We start from the raw sequence: 20544 nt of genomic DNA on the forward strand, positions 1-20544 counted from the left end.
GGTTTAGCAGACCAATGCTCGAACCATTGCTTGGCTTTCAGACTTATTACAGGCAGACTGAATTTTTTAAAACTTATTTAGTTCTTTCCCTGCTCTCTCCTCCATCCAATTGTTCATCTGTTGGTGCCTCTGTGTTCCAAGCCTTTCTGAAAATTAATCCCTGTAAAAAGGAAACAAATTGAATCTCTGCTAATCCATCAATCCTGCTTAAGAGACAAATAAGGAAAATGCTGGGTGCATTATGATTGGGGTAATATAATTATTTAAAATACCTTCTAGAAGTAATGAAGACCGTTTTTACTGTTAAACACTGCCGTACAATGTCTTTCCAAATGGACACTTGCAGATCACCACTTCATGGGGGGGCGGAGCTTTTGTCTTTTGTGCTTCATGATGTACAGAGGTATAAGACGTGGTGGTGTTTGAGGGTTTTGTCAATGGACAAATGCTTTTACCTTGTACAGGTCTGTCACATCTTACGCGCATTTAACGTGTGATTTCAGCTTTATGCGGTCGGCAAAAACCAAAAAAAACAAAATAATTTTAATACTGTACCTGTAGTGCAGGGAATTCCACCTGCTATTCAACTCCATGTAATTTTGACTATACGTGGTTTTCACTTTACGCGTTAACCACGGAACGGAACCCCCGTGTAAGATGAGACTCGCCTGTAATCTTTACAGCTGTGTCCTGTGAGTTTACACCAAAGCATCCTTCCTCCCAAGGTTTAGGCAGTGGAGTAAAACAGGTGTTCAAAAAGTTATATGAAAAGACGACAGCGCAGTTGAAAAGTCAATACAAACAAAGCAGCAGGACACAGGACATTAGTTCAAACTTCCAACCCATTTCAGAATCTTTATTGGAAAAAAATTAATCACAGCATCTGAATCATTATTCAAACACATTTAGTAAACAAAGAGAAACAGTAGCAAAGGGCACTGACATGTGATAAACTGTACAAAACCTCTGGGTTTGCAGGCAAAACCTGAGGAGGAGGAGCCCATGGCCAAGCTGCAGAGGTCTGAGGAGCTGTGCCCCCACCCCTGTGGCTAACCCCCCCACCCCCACTTCCCCTCAGACCAGTCACCCCTGAGAAGATTGATTTAAAAATGTGCAGAAACAAAGACACTGTCAGAGAAGGTTAATTCCAGTCTCCCCATAATGGAACAATTTAGGCCACTGGGAAATTTAGATAAAACTTGCTATCAGTTCCCAGTGCTAATGCTTTAAAGTGAACCTTCCCAAGAGATACAAAACCCCACAGCTATCTATCAGACCTCCTACCACTGCTTGCCTGCTCCCACTCACCAAAATATACTGCTCTCTAGCGTCAACAGGACTGATTTGATGCGACACCCCTCCCCCCGTTTTAGTTTGAAGAAATAATTGCGACTGAGCTAAAGGAAATGGAACAAAAAGCCCCGTCTCCAGCCGTGCAGTGATGCAACTTGTATGGAACGTGGAGACTAAGTGAGACCAGTTCTTCAGACTTTCACAGGGCTAAAGGTGACCTATCACAGACAGTAAAGAGGAGAAACTCCCAGCTAGGTGATCTAGGAAAGCATCCTGCTCTTGATGGATTGCAAGTCTTTGTACCTACAGGAGTCCATAGCCTTCCAGAAGACTATAACAGTCCCTTCTTATCACCAAAGAACTTGAGATCCAGTGAGGATGCAAATGACAGGAATCATTTTCTAGATCACTCATTCTATTGAATTTTAAGAAGAAGAAAAGGCAATTAGGTTCCAGTGGGGCATTAAATCCACTGACAAGCTCTAACAATTCTCACTGGAGGAGGAAGTTAGGGAGAGAATAGGATTTAAATTCTATAGTCTGTTCCCCAGATATCTGGCAGAAATGTTCAATCCATTGCAATTTATACAGGACACACTGAACTGGTCTTGGCCTGTTGTAACTACCAGGTTCTTCTTCTGGTTTGTTTTACTGGAGCCGTTCCCTCTGGTGTGGAGAAGGTAGAGCAGTATTATTTTTCAAACCGATTCTGACAGCAGGCACTCCTCAAATGGGCTTCATGAGGCATGGTGTTTTTGATGACCCAAAAAAAGCAATGAGGTATCATTCTGTCAATTCAAATTGTACTGGATTAAAACATCGCCCTCCAAGCAAACCTAGCACTGCTTTGTGCCCGCCAGCTTGAAAAGCAAGTCAGTTAGGCTTGTATTGACTGAGTCTGACAGGGCGGCAAAGTTATTCCTGTTATTAGAATAGGAGTACTTGTGGCACCTTAGAGACTAATACTCTTGTTCTTTTTGCGGATACAGACTAACATGGCTGCTACTCTGACTCCTGTTATTGTTAGTCTGATCTTTCTTGACTAATTCCCAACTTCCCTTTCTTCCTGGGGGGAAAAGATAGACGGTGGTGTAAAGGCTAGTGTGATATGTGGCTTTTATGCTGCTAAACTGTATATGCATTTTTTTATTTCTCAGTTGTGACCACAAACTGACAATGGCTGGGGCTACAAAATACCCATAGATAAGAGCTGTATGTACACATCACAGTGTTATTTGGGCCCAGCCAAGGCATCCAGTCCAATCACACCCACACCATTTCATCACATGACAGACAGGGAAAATTGGGGAACTAGGAAAGCTGGATTATTGAGTATGGTGCCACACCAACTGAATTTCAGCAGCCCAAAACTGACACAATGAGTTCGGACATTTGGCACAGTCTGTTACCAAGACTAGCTACTACAGATAATCAACCTTCCTTCCTGAGAAAGAGGCGAAGACCCCACTGGAGAAGGTATGCTGACAGCAGTGTGGGGAAAAGCTGGACTGGAGAGTGTGTGTGTGGGGTATCCCTCTGAACTTCTTTACTGCACCTTGTTCACTGAAAAGGTCATCCATACCCACAGAAACCACTGGTCACAGCCCTCTGCCCCAAGTCAACAAGGAGACAGGATGGGGAACTTCCCCGTGCACAAAACACTGACAAGACCACAGTGAGCCCAATTGCTTCAGGGAGAATCCCACACTCATCAATTCAAACAAGGAATTCTGTGCTCATGACCTACTCCAGGACCGTTCACTATGGCCTTGCCAATGCCAGTGAATTCCAATGTACCTGGAACTTTGGTTCAACAGCAGTTTGGGGCTCAACTCAAAAGCCCAGGTGCCAGAGCACTGGGCTACAAAGGACAAAGCCAGGACAAAGGGAAAAACATGCAGCAAACTCCTACGAAATTCCATTTACCAGATAGTAGGGACATGTCACTGCCTAGGGATGGCACTGATTCATTGAAGGGACCAGTGAGACCAGTTTGGCTAAGATTAGAATTAAAGAGAGAGGCACAAACGAACATTTGCACGTCCATTCAAGGCATTCCAAAAAAAGTCACAAAAGTAGACACATCACTTTGAACAAGAAACATTACAACACTTTGGCAACTTTCACCAAGCCCCCGCCCCAAAGTCTCTGCAATGCCCCTTGGTACTTCAGGCTGACCTACTGAAGGCGGGGTAATGAGCAGGCTGCAGATGTGGAACTGCCATATGTAAATAGGGGCTCTCCTCCCCAAACTATCCCATGGATTTAAAACAAACCTACCTGCTTGCTACAGTACAAAATAAAGCCTCCCCTAACTCCTCCTGCTGGGAGAAGACAGCAGGAGATCAAGGGAGTCCATGCTGCTGGAGACAAACAAGGCAAAGCTGAACGTGGCAGCAACAAGTCCCTAACCTGGGTAAATCAAATAACATTATGCCAGGATAAGATAAAGCTGTGGCAAGGGACTGGAGGGGAAGCAGGACAAGATCCCGGACACCACTTTCATCCAACCTGGAGAGAATAAAGGACAGAACCATTTACTCTCTCACTAGGATGGGACAATGTAGATTTTTAAAAATGTATGAAGATCAATGGGCTTTGGGATATGCCAAGAGCCCATATATAATAGTGCCAGCAGCAGATCCCTCCCAAGGCCCATATTAGACAGAAACACAACTGCTCTCCCCACTAGGATTATTTTGTATCTAACTCAGCTCTCAGGAACCTGACAAATACCAAATATAAAGCAAGAATGAAAAAAGTTTCAGTATAAAAGACAGTTCTTGTTTTTGTCACTCACTTCTAAACGCTCTTCATCTGATTTGCGTGGGGCCAACTGGTGGGGAGAAACGCTGCAGGGTCTCTCTACTTGATAAACCTGGGCACACAAAATGGCACAGCTCTAATACAAATCCTCTTTCACTACTCCATCCCACTGGAGGTTGTGCTGACTACATGGGGTCATGGACCTGAGCAACCCTCCCAAAGGCTCTGACTGGAATCTGGCCCAGCCAGTGTTGAAAAAATTCAATACAGCGCCGGCCAAGAAAACAAAAACAAACATTTGAAAAAGGGACTATCCGACTGGAAGAGTCTCTTCTTTCCTTTGTTTTCTGGGATTAGGGGGAAGCCTTTGGTTTTGACCAGAATTATTCTCTGTTGGCAGGACAGGCTCAGCTTTGCTTTGCGTTAGCTCGGTTACTATACAAGAGCAAGGCTGAACTGCGAAGAAACGCTCTGCCCAGCTAGATTGCCCTTTTGACATCTTGGAGTACAACAGAACCAGATACGTGGATCACATTCTGGATCCTCGCTCCTGAAGAATCTGAAAAGAGAAGGACCAGTATAATAAAGGCTGAACTTGGACAAATTTGGATATTAGTTCTCATGTTTCGAAAAATGCTATTTGTGTCAGTAGGGGAAGGAAAAATTGATGGAGGAGGGAAATGTACAAAGAATCATCAGGAATGGCTGCTGGTTTTTACATAACTCTTACGAATGACTTATTTCCTTGGAAAAGACAGGCCTGTGCTAAAAACACTTGGCTTTTGGTCACCACAAGGCATAACATTCTGCTGCATCTTGACAAAATCTTTTACTGTTTGAGGCTGTGATCTGTGCATGTTTAAAGATGCATAGTCTTGGTCCATAATACAGTTCTTTCCATTTTTCTACCCAGATACCTCACCCACTCAGATTCAGCAGCATGAACTGTAGAAGGATTTTAAAAGTATATATTGTAGTTCACAAATGTTAAGATGCTAATCCTAGTCACCTCTGTGAGGTAAGCATTATAACCATTTTACAGCTGGGAAAATGGAGGCACAGATTTTAAATGACCTGCCCAAGGCCACACACAGCGTGTGTATGGCAGAGTTAGGAGTGGAGTCCCTAGTTCCAAGGTCTGTACTCAAGACCGTTAAAACCTATGAGCCTCCCTCAGACCCTTTAGAGAAAATGGAGATAAGAGATGATAAAGCCTCTTCTAGAGACAGGTCAGTTGCACGCAGGAAATTCAGAAGGATAGTTTCATATTTTTCAGATCCTGATCAAAGGTTGATTAAAGGAAAACAACCAACCAACCTCCTTCACTCCCTGCAATGGCTGTCAGCTAGGAAATATGATCTGCTTCAGTCTTCCTAGTTGTGCTAACCCTTTCTTCTTTCCTTCTTACACCTTTTTTTTTTAAAAAAGGTTCATCACTTTTTCCCATATATCTGTGGCTCAATGTGAAATCTACGAAGAGCTTTGGATCTGGATAGATTTGCTGTAATGTCATCTAGTAAAACTGCAAATCTCACTGGAGGATGTGGGGTTGGAGGGAAGAGTGGAAGAGAATAAGCATGTGCAATTACTATCATCAATCTCATGGCATCGTTAGAGCACAGAGGAATTTTTTTCTGTGTACAGGGACATTTAAGACAACTCTCTTAACCAAGCTTCTCACCTTTGCCTTCTCACTAGGTTCGATGACAATGCCATTAGTAGAGTTATTGAGCTCCCTTGAGACGACACAGAGGAATTCTGCCTGGTCTTCATTCCCATAGTTATAGGAAGATCCAATGCTGATTAGCTGAAGAACAGGAAAATAACCGAAAGGATGTAAGGATTAATGCAGCAATAGCCAATGGACTTTACTCTGTCCTTGTTATTGTCTTGTGTGTGGCTGGTTGAACCCAATCAGAATTAAAATTTCAACAGGACAAAAATCTCTGGGGTATTAACTTGTGTTATAAGCTTTCCTGTCAAATAGTACGCATATTCTTGGTCCACGACTGGCAGTGCTACAGAGCCCCCTGGTGGTGGCTGAACTCAGGGAAAATTGACTGAAAGGGTAACATGGAAAGCTGTGATGCATTTTCCAATTAATGAAAACACTGAAAATATTGATCATATTTTGTGATACAAAATGTTAAACCTTAGCCAAATACTTCAGAGACTAGATATGCTCGGCAATGTGGGCTCTACAGAAGGAGTCACTCAGTCTAGACGATACACCTGTTTAACAAAATTCTAGGAATACAGCTTCTTACTTTTTGATGCAGAAACACTGGACAGGCAATTTCTTTGTCACAAAGGTAGGGCAGCATATTCCAACAACTAAAGCACACCTGGCAAACTAGCACAATTCTTTTATAATTATTACATTAAAGTGACAGCCTGGAGTAAACAGCATAGCAGTAATTTGTATTTCTCAGCCCTGCTCTTCAGACTAGTCTTGGATTTTACACCCTGAAGAAACACAGTATGAATCTTGTGTGTATCTGAATGGCTACACTAGTTCTGCCCAAAGGATTTTAGAAAAGAGAACCTCACACTTATAACAACAAGGGATAGATGCAGCTCCCTGTCCCCTGAATATAATAATCATATCCATTGTTCTGTGGGTCTGAAGGAGGATTAGCCAAGCTATAATAATGGAAATGGCTTGTACAATGAATGAGCTTTAATGGTTCCATTGATTCACTACTGAGGACAAAAGACTTGGTTTTAGGATGTCAGTGGACTGTGTTTTCCCTTTGTATTTTACCACTTGACTGTCTAAACTATAATGAACATAAACAGCTGCACTTCAGACCACAAGTCACTGTGGATACACAGAATCCATGTTAATTAGGAAAGATATTTAGCGGCTATCTGCCCTCCCTCAACTACACTGCTATTTATACTCGCACTAGCTCTCATTGAGCTAGTGGAGTACGCGTACATGAGCTGAGAAATCACATCCTTAGCTCATAGCATAGATATAGCCATAGAGAGAACCTGTCAGGATAACAGGGGAATTGAATTCCTCACCCTGGTCAATCCTTGATGTCTGTATTAAGACTGCTAACAAAGAGTAAATAGTGCCAAATGTGATATGGACATTTGTTCATTGGAAAATGGACACTGAACCATCACATTGATTTCACATTGGTGACTGCCAGGTAGCAGACAGTCACAGATTTTTGTCACTACTAAACTGGGCTGGATTTGAATAGATCTAGAAGTGAAGGCTCTGTCCTATTAGTCCTATGAGCCATTTGGTGTTGTCGTATTTCATTGCAAACAGATATTGCAGATCTATCTCTGTCACAGTTCAGGAACTATCATGATGGCTTAAGTTCTTTGTATATCCACACAAGAACAGTTTGAGACTTCTGATACCAAAGTTGTGGCTGATTTATACCCTCGGCAACTCCCTTGAAACATGTCCAGGGAACTTGTGTTGTAAATGCAGCATGTTTTGCATTTGCAGGGCAAGGTATTTCTCATGTCACAACACTTCTTTGTGAAGGGGTTGTGCTGCTGGGCTCTGAAGAAAGTAGTTTTCACTTCTCCTGGATCTCATTCATTCTCCTTGGATAAAAGCTCCACAGTGGGGCCAGGAAAATGTGGGAGGAGAGAAGAATTTCTCAAGAGTCCGACAAGGATTCAAAAGATCTCAAGGAAACATTATTTCTGGTTATGGGTTCAGTAAGCTACTGTTGTTCCCCTGCCAGTTATTCCATATAAGGTGGACTGATTCTGGATACAGACTCCCCGCCGCCAGCAGGAAGGAGTCGTGAGAGGGGTAGTTAAACAGAATCTAAACTCATTCCATATGCTGTTCCCACAGGGGGAATCTCTTTCTTTGGATATAGGAATGGCAATCATTGGCAACAGTACCTGTTCAAATTTCCATCCATCAGACATAGTGGACACCATCTGTGTGAGCTCTTCCTCTTGGCACTGCAGAACTCTGTACACATGTTTCACAGGTCCCTAAAGCACCAAGGGGAAAAAAGCAAAGCAGGAATTTTAAAATCAGGAGAGGGAGTTGGCTTAGTGGTGGTTGCTTTCAGACAAAGAAATACAGCTGAGGCTTTAGTGTCTTCCTGTAGGGAAACCTGATCTATTTTGTGCCTTGAGGATTATAAAAGAGGAGGAAGTCTAAGTTGCATAGACTTTCCCAAGCTAGTCTACATTATATAGTGTTTTTTTTCTTGCTGAGGGTCATGAGGATTTTGAGGTGACACTATCAAAAGCATGTAAATGACAGGAGCCCAAGACCTCCAGGTGTGTTTTGAAAATTTTACTTGTCTAGTATTGATTCTACAAATTAAAAACAGTTCAGCAGCAGCAAAAAGAATTGCAGTAAAGAAATACTGAGAGAAGATGCTGGTCTGAGAAGGCTTATATTTGACAGAAATATTAAAATTGTCTGGGAAGGACAAGAAAAGCATATCCATAGATCTCATTTTGTAAATATAATGAGAGAGAAAATCACCCAAGTTCCCTTTCTTAGGGTTGACTATAGGGAAAGAGTGACCCACAATTCTGGTAACATCCCACACCAAGGAAAGGGAAATAGACTACACTGGGCACTCACCCAAACTGTTTATGCAACCTAACGTTTTCTGCCAAAATAGTATCACTGCACTTTTATTAATTGCAAATGTAATAAAACATAGTAAAGCAACTCCCATTTTCTAAATGGGATGCATGGCCCATGTACTCATAAGATCTTTTTGTAGGTCAGCTAGCTAATCTGCTTTTTGAAACTCAAAGTCCCATCTATTGCCTTGAGTCCTCATTTTCACACCTTGTTTCAAAACTGACCCCATTTCCAGCCCCCTTCTATTCAATTGCTCCTGACCTCTACCTCCAAATATCAGGGAGTAGATTTGAGAGCCCATGCCAGTAGCCGTGAAGGATGTGCACTCTCAATCATATGTCGGATCAATCAGAAAGCAGGGACACCCAACTACTTGAGAAACTAGACACCAAGTCTGCTGTCCTGTGTGTCACCCTGCAGCACACTGTCCCTCCGTCACATTTTTATTAATGACTGAATCCTGCTGACTGAGTTTTTCTACTTAAGTTTTAACATGCATTACTTGAGAGGTTCTGTTCTCATTGTCCCGTATCCGCTCCTTCACCAGACGCACCAGGGATGCAATATTGTAAAACTCAGCTTCTTCCAGTACCCCTACAAAAATCCAAAAGCAGAGGAAGAAATTCTGTTAGTCAATAGAAAACAGAATAAGCACAATTTTATCAAAAGTGCATGGTATCAATTTGTAGTTAACTTTATATTTGCAATCTAGCCTGTATGTGGTACAATAAATGGATCCAGAATGGATGGTGGTATTGACCTGAGTCTGGAAGAAAATCCTCTGCTCAGATGGCCATAACCTCCTTATGTGAAAGCATACATCATCTAACAGAAGCATACTCCCCCTTCTCTAGGATTATAGAAACCCACCAGGCTGTAATAGGGAAATACTACTCTTTTATTGGAGGATTTTGGCAAAATAGGTTTAGCCATCTCAGATCAATCTGTTTCATCATCTCAGTATATTACAAAAAAGCCATTTACGTCTCTGGATATACAGGACTGCAGTTTTTGAAAAGAGAACAGGAAAGATCATTTTCTCTCTATCTCCTCTCTCAGAAACTACAATTTGCTGTTCAAAGCCAATGAGTTGAGCATAACTAGGATAGCCTGCATTATGATCTAGAGGTCTCTGCTTCCAGTATATATCTGCTTCATATTATTCATGAGCGTCCTTTGTGGGAATCTAAAAGAAAAGACAGTATTATTGCAAAATGGAGCTTACACACAAGGCACCATGTTAATGCATTAGGAAGCCTCCACACCCAGACTAGCTCTAAGTAATGACTGGCAAGTCAAACCGTGCCAATGGGGCATTTACAGCTGTTTGCTCTGCCATAAGTTTTCCTTACCTTCTTCTGCCAGCTCCTTGTTTATTATGAGTTTTCCATGTCGGAGGTAGTTCAGGATCGGACCAAAATAAGTGGGATCCCTGTCGATGAGATATGCCCCTGTCTCATCCTGTGAAACACACATGGTAGTCAAGCTAGATGCCCCCCTTCACGGGGACTCTAAAATTACTAACCCCCTTGAAGCTGTATTGGTGTTAGCAATGATGAGAAAACTTTGCAAAATTTCTGTAGCGTAGGCAGGCCCATGTTTGTAATGTTGAGTAGTGTTTGGGTTGGGGAATGTATGGCAAGTGAGCCTGTTTACACTAATTTTCTTTCTGCAACTTCTGACCCAGCATGAGTATCTGTTAAGGGGATGGTTAAAGTGCACCAGAGAAGTTGGTGTGTGGGAGTAATAGCATGAAATAGATCATCCTGATCACAGGAACTGGGCTCTCTTTCATGTAAAAAGAAGAGGCAACTCCAAATTTTGTTTAAAAATCTTCTGTTTATATGTAAATGCCAAACTCCTAAACTCCTTCTTAATTTATCTGAAAATTACACTAAGGCCAATCTCGACGATGCAAATTAGCATCAGCTCTAAAATTTAACTACTCTAAAATGTCTCTTGTTCCATAAAATGCATCTTTAGAACAAAACTTCCTTGCACATAGTCCAAATCTCAGCTTATCACTCAAGATACAGATTTCACATTTTACTCATTTCTCTCTCTCAATCACGTTTCCATAGATACAGTCCTTGTTAATCTTTATTTCAAATCTCTATCTTTATATACCATGCTGGATTCAGCATGTCTGTATGTACCAGTTCATCTCTTAAATGCAACTACTGGCACAAATATCTGCTCCTAATGCACCAAATGCTACTGATGAGGTTTAAAATTAATATCACTTCTACAGTATTTTACAGACAAATAAGGTAGTCTGTTACCTGAATATATTACAACTTTAGAACATAATCTTGCGAACTCTATTTCAAGGAAGTCAATGGGGCCTACTCTTATGAGGATTTGCTGGAGTGGGCCCAATATTTAGACATAATGTGATAATGGAAGCAATAAACAATTAGTAGGGTTGTGGGGAGGGTTACAATAAGGTAACTGTTTGTCTTGGTGGTTCTAACATTTATTGATATTGACATTTTAAAAATATTTTTGGCTGTTTATGAACTAAGCCTCAAATCCTATAACTGGATCCATGCAGGCAGACCTGAAACCTAGGCACCTTAAGGGACAAATGTTTTTTCCTATAAATCAAAATAAATAAAAATATAGGTCACCTTAGCACTCACTTAGCACTGTGACAACAGGGACAAACATTATTGCTCCAACAAAAACTGCAATCTTTTTAGGTCAGTCTGCTTTTTGTTTCTGTGACTTTTTCAATCAAAAAACAAAATAATGCTTCTGAGGAATTAAAGAAAAATAAGACACACGCAACCCAGGCCTCACTGCAAATTATTAATGGTTTGCATCTCCTCTAGACAACACATTGATTTCCAAACTATGCATCAGATACTTAGAGCAGCTCCTTATTTTTCCACTTCTTAAAATCAACATTGCAATAACAAGTTAGATCTATGTAGGGCCTTTCACAGTGCACAAAATTGTAAATTTATCAATAATTAACAGGTATAAGAAAAAACATTTATTTCCCACATATGATTTAGTTGGGAATTGGTCCTGCTTTGAGCAGGGGGTTGGACTAGATGGCCTCCTGAGGTCCCTTCCAACCCTGATATTCTATGAACCAAGTTTAATGTGTTGACGCAGAACAACACAGACCTTTTAGAAATACACTTTGATACAGCAATGTTCATGATCATTACAAGTAGGTCAAAGTGCTCTTTTAAACACCATAGATATGATTCAGCTTATTTTGTTCATTGAGTAAATTTGGTACTACTGAGATTGGGGCAGTCTGATTTACAGCAGAATAAAGAATTCCCCTCCCCCCCACCCCTGAAGCCCCTTCTTACTCTGTACTGAGATACTAAGGTAATGGGAGCTATTATAAATACCTTAATAAACAAATTATTTGACAGGCAGGAATTTTAACTCCTGATTAATCTTGTAGTTGAAGGAAGGAGTGTTTGTTTAATTATGTATCTAATCTCTCTGTTGTGTTTTGTGATAATTATATAATGAATATTACAGAAAAAGATTGCAGTTACCAACATATTGATTTATTTGTGAAATTCCCAGTACGGGTAGGAGGTTGAAATCCGAGTTTTCAAAGCCACAAATCAAAGTAAATAGCCTATACTAATATACTTAGTAAGTATTAAAGCAAGCCACAGAAGAATATAAAGAAAAGGAGAAATGACAAATATATTCCTAGGCTGAGAAAGGTTACTAAATACTTAAATCTAGAGAACAGACAAGTGTTTTACAGTTGAGGACTTCCCCAAACACATTAGTCCTCATAAATAAGTCATTGTTTAGGTGAAGCCTAAAGGATGTGGGGCATCTGATACTTATCTGTGCTGAGTATACGTGGGTGTGGGAAACAAAAAGCTCAACTATACATATAATATGATAGGGGCTAATTTAGCTACAACGATTCAGGAAAAAGATCTTGGAGTCATCGTGGATAGTTCTCTGAAGACGTCCACATAGTGTGCAGAGGCGGTCAAAAAAGCAAACAGGATGTTAGGAATCATTAAAAGAGGGATAGAGGATAAAACGGAGACTATCTTATTGCCCTTATAGAAATCCATGGTACGCCCATATCTCGAATACTGCGTACAGATGTGGTCTCCTCACCTCAAAAAAGATATACTGGCACTAGAAAAGGTTCAGAAAAGGGCAACTAAAATGATTAGGGGTTTGGAGAGGGTCCCATATGAGGAAAGGTAAAGAGGTTAGGACTCTTCGGCTTGGAAAAGAGGAGACTAAGGGGGGATATGATAGAGATATATAAAATCATGAGTGATGTGGAGAAAGTGGATAAGGAAAAGTTACTTTTTAGTCCTATAATACAAGAACTAGGAGTCACCAAATGAAATTAATAGGCAGCAGATTTAAAACAAATAAAAGGAAGTTCTTCTTCACGCAGTGCACAGTCAATGTGTGGAACTCCTTACCTGAGGAGGTTGTGAAGGCTAAGAACATAACAGTGTTTAAAAAAAGAACTGGATAAATTCATGGTGGTTAAGTTCATAAATGGCTATTAGCCAGGATGGGTAAAGAATGGTGTCCCTAGCCTCTGTTTCTCAGAGGATGGAGATGGATGGCAGGAGAGAGATCACTTAATCATTGCCTATTGAGTTCACTCTCTCTGAGGCACCTGGCATTGGCCATTGTTAGTAGACAGATACTGGGCTAGATGGACCTTTGGTCTGACCTGGTATGGCCGTTCTTATAGTCTTAAGTAACAGAGAAAAGATTTATGCTCACAGCAGATGATCTGGATGAGAGGGGTATGGTTGGTGTTTATGCTGGATGAATGAATGCCCCCAACTTCAACCCCCTCAAGTTGTCTGATCAGAACTGGGTCCCCTCCTACCAGCAGAAGTAGCACAAAACCTAGATTGGTGCGTGTGTGAGAGGAGCCTGCTGTAAATGGAGAGGGCGTTAGAGGCTGAAGGGACTCGTTGCCTCCCGCTATTTTCGGATGGTGGTTATGACTCACACGAGTTAAGTGAGTTTTGTATATATGTGAACGCTGCACTCCTGCTATTGCTTGGGGGAGGGGGGGGAGGGCACTGACCTTTTTGTCTCTCTAGCAGGGGGCAGCTTAGTCGGTGCGGGGAGAAGGGATGAAGTTTCCGTGAGGGTGCGATCGGGACTGTGGTCTCCACAGGAGTGTGCACGGCGTCGGCGGTTTCTATAGCGCCCGTTGCCCGCCCCGCGCAGCCCCTCACCTTGTCCGAGCTCAGCTCGGGCCCGTCCTGGCAGCAGAGGCGGCATAGGAAGGACTTGGGCTCCCGACACAGGGTTTGCCGGGTGCTCACGAAGTATGTGCCGCCCACATTGAGCCGGACCCACTTGGAACCGGAGCCAGGCCTGTCCGGGACGGACGGCTCGGAGCTACGTGGGGACAGCCCCCCTCCGGAACAGGCAGGCCCAGGCAGGCGGGGGCTCGGCGGCCCGGGAGGAACGGGGATGCCCCCCAGCACCGGGCTGGGCGTGCGGCCCCGGGGCGGCCCATCCCCCGCCGCCATCAGCTCCGCCATCCTGGACCGTCACTTCGTGGAGGCGGCCACCCTCGCTCAGCGCTGGGGGGAGAGCTGGGTCCGGCGCCCGGCAGCCATCGCTTCCCTCACAGCTGTGCTCCTCCTCCCAGGAAGAGCCGGACTTAACTTCCGGGTCATCACCAACCTCCCAGTCACACCAAATTCCTCACGTGACGCACACAACTCAACGGCTAATCTGAGTTAACGGGGGGAATCCCTAGGCGCAAGACGGTAAAGAAAAACACAGGAATTCAATATAATAAGCAACTCCCGAGAAAGAGCGGAATATTTATTTCCGGAGCAACCGGAAGTGAGTAGGGGACATGCCCCTGGAAAACCCGGAATTTTGAAGGCTGGTGTTTGAAATGAAGAGTAAAAGGAAGGGGAAGATTTTTTGAAATTGTATTTGTGTTAAAAGAACCGTTGAGAATCACTTCCGGGTTGCCTAAGGGGTGGGCGGAGAGTGCGATTGAGTCCTTCCGGGGGCACCGGGCTATGATTGGTTGGCGCAGGACTGGGTTTCCGGAGGGTGATCAGCGGGAGGGTGGTGGCGGCGGTCGCTGAAGGTGAGACCAACCCGGGTGGGTTGGGATGGAGACCCCGGCGTGGGCGGGGCTGTGTGTCTGGGGTAGGGGGACTTTGGACAGCAGGGCGGTGTCTCGGGCTGGGCTGGGCTGGGAAGGGGAGCAGTGAGGCGCGCCGGGTCCCTGAAGTCCGCTAGCAGGTGGGGGAGGGGGTGTATCCTCGCAGCCGGCGCTCGGATCCCGTCAGCTCCCCTGAGCTGTGCCGGGTTATGGGGGGCTCGTGCCTGGAGGGGCGGGGGTGAGTCGAGGAGCACTTTCTCCCCCGAGTCAAACCTCCGATGATGTCCCCGCTTAGTGTTAGTGGTGGCTTTGTGGTGCTGCCTTTCAGGTGAGAGGGGGCTGGACTGCTCTGTCGTGGCCCCTTCCAGCCCTCGAGCTATATGATAATTCTGTTAAATCAATGTAGTGATAACAATCAAAGTTCACACAGCAAGAGCAGGATGCTATCGGGAGCCTGGCTGTGGCGAAGTAACTACACATTGGTGGTTATAATTCCAGTAACTGGGTGGAGTAGCCTTGACTTTGTCTTAAACAGTTTGATAGTGTTGCTGTGTGCTGCCATGTTCCACCCCAGGGATGAATGCATTTGCGTCCTGTTGAAATGAGCTCTGTATATCTCATCTAGCTAAGCGAAGTATTTTGGTGCTCAGTTATTGCTTGTAAAGTTCTTCTCTCTTCTCAGCAATGTAAGAAATGTGAAGTGTTGTTATAAGCATTTCTCTTGGTGGGAATCAATAGAATGAGTGAAATAGCAGCAAAGAGAGAGCTGAAGTGATGTTTCAGTTGATGAAATGCCCAGACTTTTACATTGATGATGATGATAAACTTACCTGTTCTTCTATATCCCTCTTCAAATTTAAGTTTCTCTGCTCTTTAATTTTTCTAGAACACAAAAATGGCAGGTCGCAGAGCCGCTCTGAAAGCGATTGACTGGATGGCATTTGCAGAGAGAGTGCCTCCCAATCAGAGAGCTATGTTTAATGCCCTGAAAACACGCAGTGATGCCCTTTCAGCCAAGTGAGTATATTTCAGTGTGAAAAGGTTGCTCTGGTGAGAAGACGGTGGCATGAGCAATTCAGCACTGGTAGTCCATGTGTAAACCAATGTAAAAATAGTTTGAAGTGCCATTCTCATAACTGTGCGCCTGCCATAAGGATGTTAAAGTAAGTCTTAATTCTTCACGATTTTTTTTTTTTAAAAAGTAGACTTTAACAGCCAAATTTTGTTCTTTCTTGATCTTCTCCAAGGTGCTACAGTAGCTATAATGTTAGAGGGAGTCCTGAGAGAGGTTACACATGCAGCTAAGATTTGGCCTTCACTTAAAATTGATACCTGCATTGCTATGTTGATCAGGTGTGAGGAAAAATATACACCCCCCAGTGACATAGTTAGGGTGACAAAACCCTCAGTGTAGATACATTTATGCTGACAGAAGATGGCTTTTGTCAGCATTGCTGGCATCGCTGGCGGAGGTGGTGTTCCTGCACTGGACAAAAACCTTATTTTGTTTGTGTACATTGTGTCTACACTGGGGGCTGTGCCAGCACAGGTTCTCTAGTGTAGACACAGCTAAAATACTATTGCTTATTATCTATCTTTTTTTTTTTTTTTTTTTAAATCCTTTGTCAGCCTTGCAAAACTGTAATGAAAACTACCTGTCCCATTCACAAACTCTCCTTGCTGGCTCCTACCAGTGTTCATGATGAAAAAAAATGAGAAAACTTGTCCATCCACCCAAAAAAAAAAAGAAGGGATGTAGAATTTTGTGTGGCTGCTTTATTGCCATTTCTGTCTTAATGGTGAGTGAAAATATTTGCGACTAAAATTAACGTAGTTGCTACTCTGGGGCCTGATGATGGGTGGGGCAGTGGATACTGCACAGTTGTCTGGTGTGAAACAGGGAGCTCTCTGAAATTACTGTGGGTTGTTCTATCAGCTGTTCTGCTCCACCTGTACAGGTTGACCTCCTTGCCTGAGAAGCCCCCAGCTATTGATTGGGTTTATTACAAGACTGCAGTTGCTAAGGCTGGCATGGTGGATGAGTTTGAAAAGAAGGTGAGATTCTCATCCTCGATTGGATGTTGCTGCTGTTTTGAAATCCAAGTGGAGGCTGCTAATATCTGATGCACAAGACACAGAAATGTGAACTTTTCCTCTAGCAGGCTGCTAGGTGAGATTATTAGGAGGTATTGGCCCAAATCCTGTGCTGTGATATGCAACTGCTTTGCATCACACTGCTAGCACAAAGCGGCCTAAAAGCTGGCATAACTAAAAACAGAAAGGGTCATTTTAGAGGTGGGGGATCCTCTAGTGGCATAAAGCTAATGCTTTTTCTTTTACAGGCTGCATAGGTTTTCCTGGCTGTAGGTGTATAGCCTGAGGATAAGAGTATATGGTTAGAGCTTTCCTATTCTCTGCTGATTCCCAACTGCCGTATAAGCCTCTTGAGACTTTTAGTAGTCTGCATAATTTAGAGCAGCGTAACGTATGCTCTGATACTTGCCTGCGTGCAGCTGCTCTGGTATCAGGAGTGAAAAGGCCTCTTTTGTATGCCTCTATCAGATTCTGATCTGTGCTGTGTTCTCCTTGGCTGTAGCCAAGGACCTGGCCCAGAAGCCTACTGGAGTAAAATTTTGCAAATAAACTACTCAATGAGGTGTGATGGCTTAAGAAATAACTCTGTGTTCTCTGAGGAGAGAGTGTTCAAGCATCCCTTCAACCCTTGCCACTGAAGGGCAGGAAACAAAAAGCACTGTTAACAGCCCGAAGTGGTGTGGTAATAAGATTAATCCCATAAAGTGGATGTTAATCTTTTTAAATAAATGGGCATTGGGCAAATAACTAGTGATTTGCCCAGGATCACATAGGGGGTTGGTGTCCGAGCTGGAATTAGAATGTAGCAGTTCTTGGCTCCTGGCCCTGTGCTCACTGACCTTTGGAGGAATTCAGGTCATCCAGTTTTTCATCTGTATAACTTGACTTGCTTTGTGGGACAAGATAGTAACCCTTTGGGATTAGATTGTTAATGCTTCCATACAGCATGTTTTGGCTCTGTACAAGACTACGAACATCCTGGTGATAGTGTAGTGCTGAGTATGTTGTGTACATATGAGAACCAACCAGTGCTATTTGTGAAGCTGGCATCAAGTTGACTTGATTGGTGACCTAGTGCAGGAAGCCGGTTCACTTGGAAGGGTCCGAGAGTGTTTTTGGGGAGACCAAAGAGCACTAGTCTGCCTATTGGGGAAATATTTACTCTACGAGCATGCAGGGCTTTTAATGGAATTGAGAGGCAACACATTTAGAATTTATTTTTTTTGAATTTACAGTACAATGCACTAAAGGTTCCTGAGCCTGTGGACACACAAACAGGCAAGATAAATGCCCAGGAACAGGAAGCTGTAAGTATTTAAAAACTCTTCCCTGCCACATGGTTTCTCTTTGATCTTTGAAGAGGTATAGAATAATTCTGACTTGGAGTCTGCTGGTGGGTAACTGTGCTGAGGTACAGGAGCTGCAAGTCTGGGTTTGTGCGTATAGGCAGCTTTTGAGCAAGAATAGTTCTCTCTACCTATTCAGGACCACACTTGGGGATTTAGAGTCTGGTACTGGATTGCAGTTCTGCTTGTTCTTCTGGTGCAATAAACTTAAAATTCATGCAAAACAAAGGCAACCGAACTCTGATCAACTGAGGAGCATATTGGTATCTTGTCAGCAGCTCAGAGCATGCACCGATGTTGCATAAAATAGGCCTGACTCCTTTTTAATGTGGAGTTGGCGTTCTTGGAGACTGCGGGGGTCAAGATGGAGCATTGCACAGTGGAACTTCTATTCTATTCTATGGATTCCTCCTCTGTGTAACAGAGGAGGGTGGGTGTAACAAACTCCACAGGTTGTGCTCAGGTCATTGACGTTGTCTTTAGCCAGAGAATTTATCGACCTCAAGAGCTCCTTGTGGCTTCCTGTTACAGAATGTGTCTCCCTAAAAACTTCTAGATCACTAAAGTCTTGTAAATCCGCTGTTCCAAACAAGTTTGAACAAAGCGGCTTACATGACATTTTTGTAACACTTAGCCGCAGAGGCTGAAGCCTATGGCTTACAGAGTTTACCTGACTTCAGACTCTCCCTTCGATCTCTTCAAAAAAGGAGTTGAATCCACTTCCTAACTGATCAGTGCAGCAGGGAATGGTAACTTCAAACCTCTCTCCATCTTTCCAGGCTTTGGAGGCAAAATCACTTAGCAGTTGTTACAATTAACACCTAAGATAACGAACTTCTTTCTGTTGTAGTAAAAAAACGATCTATTCAGTTTCTTTTGTGCTTTTGAAAGCACTTTGGGGAAATGATTTAACTGACTATGCACTTAGTCAATTTCCCTCTTGTATCTCACGTAGCAACAGGGGAGAGAGAACTTGTATTAGAAAACAGTTATTGAAACCCACAAAAGTTGCAAGGAGGCTCAGGGGCAGGTATAGGGCTTGATATTACTTTTACCTGTTTTTATTTAAAGCAAATGCTATTTTAAGGTCAGTGTCTCTTTAAGGAAGAGCTAAGATGGGAAGGGGGACTCCCTCTAAATTGAAATAGGATGAGAGTCACAGCTTCACTACAGGAAACAATCTAGGATTAATGTGCTCACCAAATCTTTTGTTCTCTTGCAGGCTAAAAGTGCTGCTGAATATGTGCAAGCCTCTAAATCCCGTATTGTCCAGTATGAGAAAGAGGTAGGTTTGATGGGTTCTACCCTGTGAATTTCATGTTTAAGGCAGCTTGGTACGAAACTTTGTTTTAATTTCTAATTGTACATCTAGTGTAGTTTAAAGTCAGTTGTATGCAAGAACTCAATCTTTTCTTGTCTCTCCTCCCACTTCAAGCTTGAGAAGTTCAAAACCATGATTCCATTTGATCAGATGACATTTGAGGACTTGAATGAGGTCTTCCCTGAAACCAAACTGGACAAGGAGAAATATCCATATTGGCCACACAAACCTATTGAAGACCTGTAAATCTGTCTGAAAGCAGTTTCTGGTGACTGTCTAATTCTCTAGAATCTTTTTAAATAAAGTAATTGTACAGGGCTTAAGAAAAGTGTCTTGTCTTGATCTCAAAACTAAAAGATTAAATCCACTAGGAGTTTTTTTTGTTTTTTTTTAGTGGGTGATGAATGCTGTGAAATAAGCAGGCAATTGGTATTGGAAGCTCTTCACTCTTTACAGGGTGGGGATAGTTCCTGAAGGAGGACAGGATTGAGTCTTCCAAGCAGGATAGCCAAGGTTTAGTGTTTGTAGAATACTCTCCCTGTTCTTGCTTGGGTTAAACCCAAGGTTGTTTGGGTGACTGAGATAACAGTGCAGCCACACACATGTCCATCCCAATTTAACTTTCAGCATTTTTCTGTATTACAAGCACAAGCATCTCTCTGTAGCATGTCCATGATATGCTCATTGGACCTGGTTAGTGGTAGCCTGGACTCCAATCACAGTTGGAGGAGCCTATCTCATCTGGTCAACCAGCACTAATCTAGTCCATTGTGCTATTTCATGTTTGCTTTGTTCCCCCTGGATCTCCATGTGTAGTTCAGCACTTTTGAGAGGTACAGCTAAAATGACTTATACATACTCCAATAATTCACTGTCAGCTGGAACACTAGTTCCATGAATGTATTTTATTCAGGTAACTTATTTGCTGATGGCATGCCCTAGGTGTACACGTTGTTTTACATAGCACATGCAAGAACAAAGCTCCTGCCCTGCAGAGCTTGCACTGCTATTCAGACATGCA

The 20544-nt window shown here is 42.9% G+C and overlaps 2 protein-coding genes across 3 annotated transcripts; one reads left to right on the forward strand and one right to left on the reverse strand.

Annotated features, from left to right (window-relative positions):
- Positions 1-824: 824 nt before the first annotated feature.
- Positions 825-14459, reverse strand: KCTD2 (potassium channel tetramerization domain containing 2). The gene is made up of 6 exons (XM_032792961.1): positions 13867-14459; positions 10003-10111; positions 9153-9244; positions 7942-8037; positions 5741-5866; positions 825-4618 (listed from the first exon to the last, which is right to left on the reverse strand). Exons 1-6 carry the CDS (start codon positions 14176-14178, stop codon positions 4589-4591), a joined length of 765 nt encoding a protein of 254 aa, XP_032648852.1. The 5' UTR covers positions 14179-14459; the 3' UTR covers positions 825-4588.
- A 201-nt stretch (positions 14460-14660) lies between these two features.
- Positions 14661-19899, forward strand: ATP5PD (ATP synthase peripheral stalk subunit d). Of its 2 annotated transcripts, none has more exons than XM_032792962.2 (6): positions 14661-14744; positions 15649-15779; positions 16721-16817; positions 18092-18163; positions 19425-19487; positions 19638-19899. In XM_032792962.2, exons 2-6 carry the CDS (start codon positions 15658-15660, stop codon positions 19767-19769), a joined length of 486 nt encoding a protein of 161 aa, XP_032648853.1. In that variant the 5' UTR covers positions 14661-14744; positions 15649-15657; the 3' UTR covers positions 19770-19899. The 2 variants fall into 2 exon arrangements, with proteins under 2 accessions (XP_032648853.1, XP_032648854.1); XM_032792963.2 differs by lacking the exon at positions 14661-14744 and adding an exon at positions 15013-15090.
- The last annotated feature ends 645 nt before the right edge of the window (positions 19900-20544 follow it).

Source organism: Chelonoidis abingdonii, chromosome 13 (genome assembly GCF_003597395.2).
Source record: "Chelonoidis abingdonii isolate Lonesome George chromosome 13, CheloAbing_2.0, whole genome shotgun sequence".
Classification (NCBI taxonomy): Eukaryota; Metazoa; Chordata; order Testudines; family Testudinidae; genus Chelonoidis; species Chelonoidis abingdonii.